The 6944-nt window shown below is 40.9% G+C and overlaps 1 protein-coding gene across 20 annotated transcripts in view; it reads right to left on the reverse strand.

Moving 5' to 3' along the window:
• Window positions 1-6944, reverse strand: part of LOC128873580 (protein still life, isoforms C/SIF type 2) — a 28810-nt gene that overhangs the window by 7530 nt on the left and 14336 nt on the right. For 19 of the 20 annotated variants that reach the window (XM_054117249.1, XM_054117235.1, XM_054117237.1 and 16 more), the window contains 16 exons: window positions 6097-6242; window positions 5673-5940; window positions 5440-5583; window positions 5122-5304; window positions 4340-4594; window positions 3918-4088; window positions 3547-3733; window positions 2813-3079; window positions 2420-2700; window positions 1984-2178; window positions 1783-1891; window positions 1471-1650; window positions 1241-1359; window positions 974-1150; window positions 653-840; window positions 1-104 (listed from right to left, as the gene is read on the reverse strand). The exon at window positions 1-104 is cut by the window's left edge and continues 306 nt beyond it. In XM_054117249.1, the coding sequence (XP_053973224.1) occupies window positions 1-104; window positions 653-840; window positions 974-1150; window positions 1241-1359; window positions 1471-1650; window positions 1783-1891; window positions 1984-2178; window positions 2420-2700; window positions 2813-3079; window positions 3547-3733; window positions 3918-4088; window positions 4340-4594; window positions 5122-5304; window positions 5440-5583; window positions 5673-5940; window positions 6097-6242 (2974 nt within the window). The remainder of the gene's footprint in view (window positions 105-652; window positions 841-973; window positions 1151-1240; window positions 1360-1470; window positions 1651-1782; window positions 1892-1983; window positions 2179-2419; window positions 2701-2812; window positions 3080-3546; window positions 3734-3917; window positions 4089-4339; window positions 4595-5121; window positions 5305-5439; window positions 5584-5672; window positions 5941-6096; window positions 6243-6944) is intronic. The other variant, XM_054117243.1, reaches the window with a different exon arrangement.

Consider the following 6944-nt stretch of genomic DNA (forward strand, 5'->3'; position numbering starts at 1 on the left):
GTTGACTGAGATTCTGTTTCGTCGTCGGTATACTCATATTTCGCACCGATTCTCGAATTATTTGTCGAATAGTCCTCAGGAACGCGTTTCTAAATTCTGTTGTGCTGAGGGTGAGAAACAATTATATCAACTCGTTACACCTATCGTCGTTCCACTATTTTTAGTTTGTTCTCCATTCGTATTAGACATGTTATTGGTCACACGTGTCTCGTCGTTTGTGACCCGTTCGTCGTTTCTATTCGTTTCATTTTCGTACACGCGACAATGAATAGAAAACTGTTAACTGTTGAAAGTAACGCACCGAGAACGCATACGATTTATACGAATTGACTAAAATTAAACGTGCCTAAACTCTTAAAAAAAAAGATAAAGCATAAGAAATGATCGTAGCGAATCATCGACGATAATCGATATTACCGTTGGTTTCATTGTCGTCATCGTCGCAATTGTTCATGTAATGACACGATAGAAGGCTACGACGAACGAAAACCGTGTAAGACAAAGAGTGTACTTAAAATATACCTTATATATGGTGTAGCATCGAATTAATGCAGGCAAAATAGCCGAGTAATGCAATTTTAGGACAAAACGTGTGTTTAAAATTGAAGTGAAACGATACTTTGGATAATTAATATGTATTATCAAACGATACCTATTAGACAGCACATATACTTTCTCCGATCTTCTCTGTAATTGACTTCTTAAATGAATCAATTCCCATAAGAAATGAGATTCCATATCTTTGGCAGAACTAGCCCGGACTTGAACTTCCGTTACGGGAATCAACACTTGGTAACGAATTATTTCTACCTCGCTGGAATTTGCTTTTGTCGAAACTCCCTGTAAACAATGAATGCATCACACACACGCACACGTACACGCACGCGCGCACGCATACGCACACATATTTACGTATACGCACATACTACAAATACATACACGAATTCTTTAAACGCCGATTAATCGAGCTTACCATGAGTTTCTTCTTTTGTCTTAACCTTTCCTTGCATAAAAAGACGACGGCAGATTTGAAAACAAAACACATTGCGTGAAGTTCCAGACCTTTCTTGATCTTTCCAAGAAAATCAGAGATATTAAGCCACTCGACACCCCCGTAGTACAGAAGATCGCCTGGGCTCAAATCGATGGGCTGTTAACATCAGATGATTTCTTCAGTAATCTCATTGATCCTTTTATCAAATTCTTGACATTAAACGAGAAACGTATTTTCTTTGTTTACCTGCTTGCAAGACTTTTGATGTTGTCTGAACAAATGATCAAAGATGGCCCCGTATTCCTCGTGAATTCTTTGCATTTCGTTTATGTGTTCTGCGACTTTTTCCATGCCTTTCAAGGCCTCTGTAATCGAGAATGAATTGAACCGATTAGCAACACCACACCACACCACTGTTTTCTCGCGCTGATATCGATAGAGTATTAGCGGCGCGCTATTAATCTGCTATGTTTTACCAATCAAGTGCTGGTGTTCTTCGCTTCGTTCGTCCGTGAGGTTTCGAAGCTGCTGCAGAAGCAAAGGGTACTTGAGTATTCTTTGAATAGGTTTTATCAAGTACGACTCTAATGTCGACGAGTGTTGCTGTCTTGGATTTCTTGCTTGCAGGAACTCTTGTAAAGCTTGATTTCCTTCGTCTACAAGATAAACAAGTGTAAGAAGAAGAAGAAGAAGAAGAAGAAGAAGAAGAAGAAAAAGAAGAGGAAGAATTTGATGATGCTGTAAAAAAAAAAAAAGAAAAAAAAAGAATCAAATGACATTTCACTCACTTGGATGTAAAACCTTTTGCGCTTTCGAATGGCTGGCACAAAACGAACTGTACAGCTTGAAGTGATTTACATAATACAGAAAGGCACTTCCAATGGAAAACAGGACACCCTTTAAATAGTATAAATGGAAAAATGAATTACAGCTGGGTACCGATACCGATAGACGCGATTTAAATAAAAATTGCTTATCGCATCGCGTACCTTAAACTGACTCGGATGGTCAAAATTATTGAAATCAGCCTCCATCTCGATCGCGTGATCAAGATTTTGTAGAAATTGTCGTTGAAACGTAACGATTTCTTGAATATTTCCAAATAACGCGTTTATCTCTGCATTAGACAGGAAAGTCTCACGTTTAAGGGGCTCCAAGTAGTTCTCCAACAAATTGTTTAAATTCTATAAATGTTACATTAACTTATTTTTAGCGTTACTCCGTTTTAATGGTAACACGTTACATTTATCGAAACTACAATGTAAATTAACGTAGGTATTATCTTTTAACGAACCGAAACTAAAAAGGTACATGGAAAGAATTTAGCAAGGGCATTAGCAACTGGCATTTCACGGTCGATTTTGATAATAGGCATGCAAACGCATGTATGCGGATGTAATCACTGGTGATCCGTGACAATCTTACCTTGACGTAAGTCCGTTCGGTTTCGATCAATTCTAGAATGACTTTTTTTAATTTCTCAGCATCGCTCAGCTGCCGGCTTGGCGTGAGCGCTTGCGAATGAGAACTAACGACACTTCCGGTAGGACTCGACTTTCTCGTTTCACCTGGCGATCGGCAAATTCCCGTCACTTGTTCAGCGGTTTTTAGCAAATTTTCAATTTCGAATGAATTTGTGCGGGATGTTTGCTTTCCGTTTTCTATGTGAGAGGCTGACGTACATTCCTGAGTAATGCTTTCCTTGCCTAGGCACACATCGTAACGACAATCCGATTAGCCAACTACCAACCTATGCACATTATTGTAAAGACAAAAGTATGTATCGTATGTGAGAAAGAGAGAAAATGTTTGGCTTACTCCAACCAGGAGCTGGGACAATCAGACCGGAAATCATTTCTTCGCTTATAACCGGAGGATCGGAAGGTGGCGGTGGGCAAACTAAACTCTCGATGATATCATCGGTAACCCTCATTATACCCGTAAGATCGGGTGGTTCGGTTCGAGACGATCTCATCATCATACAGAGACCGACTTCTTCTTGCAACACACTTTCCAGGTACATCATGTCTAGGTCGCTTACAATGGCACCGTTGATAACCATGATCTCGTCGCCTTTAATGATTCCTAAAACGTTAACGCACTCGTGTTATTCTAATCGTCAATAACCAATACCCAATACCCTTAGCAAAGGTTTAGGTTACAATTTTCCATCCAACTTGATCGTGATAACTTGTTCGCGTCGATAATATAAATAATTATACATATACAGTATAGCATAGTACGTAACGTAGACGCAAGTTTGCCAAGTCGTTAAAGATAACACGGTCAGAAAATCAATGTTTCTCAATGCCGTTCCGAAGCAGAAGCCGATTCTAATGTAAACGAACAAAAAATATGTTATTTATTAAGGTCATCCGACGTGTTTCCACATTTAGTGGGAAACCTGATAACCTTCGTTTTAAAAATAAATGAAACAAGGGTAAAGAGAAGATGTTGGATTCGATTAACCCGTTGGAAGATTCCCTATTAAAGAGTCCGGTAGCTTATGGACAAACAGAAGGAAAGAGAATAGCGTAATTGACACTTGTTACCATTTTGCATTGCCACACTTTTATCTTCGACTCGGCTAACGTAACAACACAACTCGTCCTGCCTATCGGAATTTTCTATTAGTTCCGCTTCCACTGAGAAACCCCACATTTGTTCCAGAGTATTTCTTTGTAACTCTACTTGATACAAAATTTTTGCGCAAACTTCGACAACCTCGTGCGTATTCGACTGAAACATATAGATCCCAATTACTCTTACTCTACGTCTAAAATCCGCTGCAACGGATCCGTCCCCGTCCCCGTCCCCGTCCCCGTCCTCGTTACACATTAGTCTCCGTCGCAACGGATTAGACGAGTCTAATCTAAATCTATTATCCAATTTAATAATAACCAGTAATATTAATAATGCTCACATAAGTTTCTATCAAGTCCGTTCTATGTGGCACGAAATAATTGTGATCTTCCATATCGCGTCGCTTCTTCACGCGAACGAAATGTTCCATTGGATTTAGGTTTTTCCTGTTGCAAGCACTTGCTAAAAATTCTTCGACTGTCATAGCATCGCGTAAAAATACAGACACCAGCTGTAAGTCGAAACGAACATTGAAACGTGAAATGAAATATAAGTGATTAATTTTTATTCTACCCTATTCTTACGTATACCTTACGTGTAGTTATTTCGTGCATGCATATTTAAGAGTTTTATGTGAGATTTGAAATGTTCCATACACGCAATGCGTACCGCACATGTGTACGTAGTACGTACACGTTACGGTCTGGTATAAGCATTTAATGAAAATAAATAAGGATTAAAGAGCGTCGATGAATTGTTCACCTGATTCTCCGGTACGCATACTTTTACAGGCTTTTCATCGTCTCTCGAGGAAATTTGAAGGGATCGTCTGCTGGATCCGCTGTTGGACCTCGAGAGCAACGGTGGTCTTCTCTTGGTAGCTCCGCGACCTGCCAGCAGGTTGTTTAGCAAAGAGGGACTCCGTGCGCATATAAAAGCGTGAAACGACGAGACCGTAAAGACTCCTAATTTATTTAACGTTTGCTTCGTGGCACGAGATACGTGCGTCAACAAACTCTGCAGAGAAAGAGAAACGATTCGAATCAAGATAATTATCATATCGGTTATCCGTATTAAGCTGGGGGAAACTCGATGCCGGGGCTCGACCAACTTGTACGAGATTCTATTTACGGTGTTGCACAGTGATCGATACGAGTCTCCGTCAACGATACAATGCGTAGTATATGCATACACATACACACTTGTACAGTGTATCGGCAGTGATGTAGTCGGAAAAATAATTTCATCGGTTCTCGATACGAAACATAATCCATGATTGTATCGTGTGTCGTTTGCGTAAAGAAAATCTCGTGCGACCGATCGCAGTCGAATCGCAGTCGAATCGCAGTCGAATCGCTGTCGAATCACAGTGTTGACGGATCTCAAAATTTCAATTGCGAACCGACAAGTACGTATTATACATAAAATAATAAAATATTATTATTGTATAGTATGGGTTTATATTGTAGAGTAACGCGTGACTCGAATAGTAATCAGTTTGAAAACCACGACCAACTACAATGTACCAACTACGTGCAACTTACTTTAGGGTTCGGTAACTCGCCGCTTTGTAAACTAGCCATGTAACATCTGAGACGAAATTGCTCGCAGTGAAGCCGTTCCAAGTTTTCTTCCCATTGGACGATCTGATTGTTGATTTGTTGTTTAGTTTCCACGTCGGAAACAACAGATTGCTGTAGATCAGCCATATGTTTTAATTTGTGATCCTAGGAAAGACGATGTACTCAGAATATATATATATATACATGTATAGTCTTTTCCATCCGTGTCTGTTCGTGGTCCGGTCAGGACTCGCGCTACGCTCCAAATTCAACGAAAGGTTCCATGTTCGATATGCTTACCGATTCTATCGCCTTCTCTAACCGAAGGATCTCTTCCTGCAACAAGTGAAGAGTACCGGTTTTGCCGCGATGGCGCGCGAATGCAGCCGCGCAAGCCGAATGAATGCTGTTTACCCAATTCTCGAGTTCCACTTGACACGGTGCCTGACACAAAACATACATTTCAATTTCTGCTTATTTTCGTGCTACTACGCCATCATCCCCTTGTTGTTCCGTCGAACGCATTTACTTACTTGAAATAAGTAAGCATCGCCAAACGCGGTGCTTAGACAAAATATATAGTCTCGTTTTGGATGTTCCGGAATCGGTTGCATGATCGCACCGTCGACAATAATTAAATGCTTCGGGGCCGCTTCCATGGCTCTGCTTTCTTGCGAATCACACGGATAGAAAAGAAGCGTAGTTCCCTTCAAACAAACCCAATAACCCTTCCATCCCCTTTTCCTCGCGAGTTCGATCTGATGTTTCTTTCGTAACAGCCACTTCTTCACGCTAAGAAATCTACGAATTAACGAATCAACCAATTACCGATCGGCGCGCTTCGAGGGACACGCGTTCAAAAGGAAATAATCGCAAACAACGGACATGCGTCGATACACGTTTCTCCATCGATAGATGAATGTAGCTTAGGTACTTGCTACCGTTACTGTTACTTACCCAGCCTTTCGAACCGCACCCGTACAATTAAACGAAGCTGCAGCCGTGCCTGGCTGTTTTCCGCGATACGGTGAATTTATCACGCTTTCGCCATCGTCGTCGTCGCTCACAGCAGTAGTTAGCGACATCCGGTCGTCGTCTGACATCTACAAAAGTTGGACACGTGATTCTAGTTTGTTCGAACGAATGAACGGTAATGTTTGCGTTGCATACGAGTTTTAGTAGAAATTTTTTTACAACGTTTCAAGCAATATCTACATATTAATATATATATATATAAAACATATAAAAGACTCGTCACTAATCACTACGAAACTATTACAATCGTCTGCGAGTCCTGAGAGTCCTGTAGCGACACCGTGAACGCGTGTATTTAATAACGATACGGTTAAGAGATAAAAAATAAACGACTAGATGGAACAAGAGTACACGGGGGATGGAGCGGGCCAAGTAGAGAGAGAGGAAGGGGTGATGTTGGAAGGGGTTGAAGAGGGATGACGTTGGCGGAGGAAGAGAGGGAAAGCTGGTATAAGAGAAGGAGGAGGAGGAGGAGGAGGAGGAGGGTGCAAAAGTAAAATGTGATCCAGTAATGAACAGTTAACTTGGTTACCGATTACCCTGAATAACCTTGGAAAATGTATAAATAGAATTGGATGCATAAAAGATAGATCGATATCCTACAAAAATAGTACATCATTCACGAACGATTAATCTACCGCGGCATTGTTTATCCTTTGGATGGTTTAGATGCAGCATAGATTGTAAATTGTAACATTTACACACACACGCGCGCGCGCGCACAGAGAGAGAGAGAGAGAGAGAGAGAGAGAGAGAGAGAGAGAGAGAGA

This window comes from Hylaeus volcanicus, chromosome 3 (genome assembly GCF_026283585.1).
Source record: "Hylaeus volcanicus isolate JK05 chromosome 3, UHH_iyHylVolc1.0_haploid, whole genome shotgun sequence".
Lineage (NCBI taxonomy): Eukaryota > Metazoa > Arthropoda > Insecta > Hymenoptera > Colletidae > Hylaeus > Hylaeus volcanicus.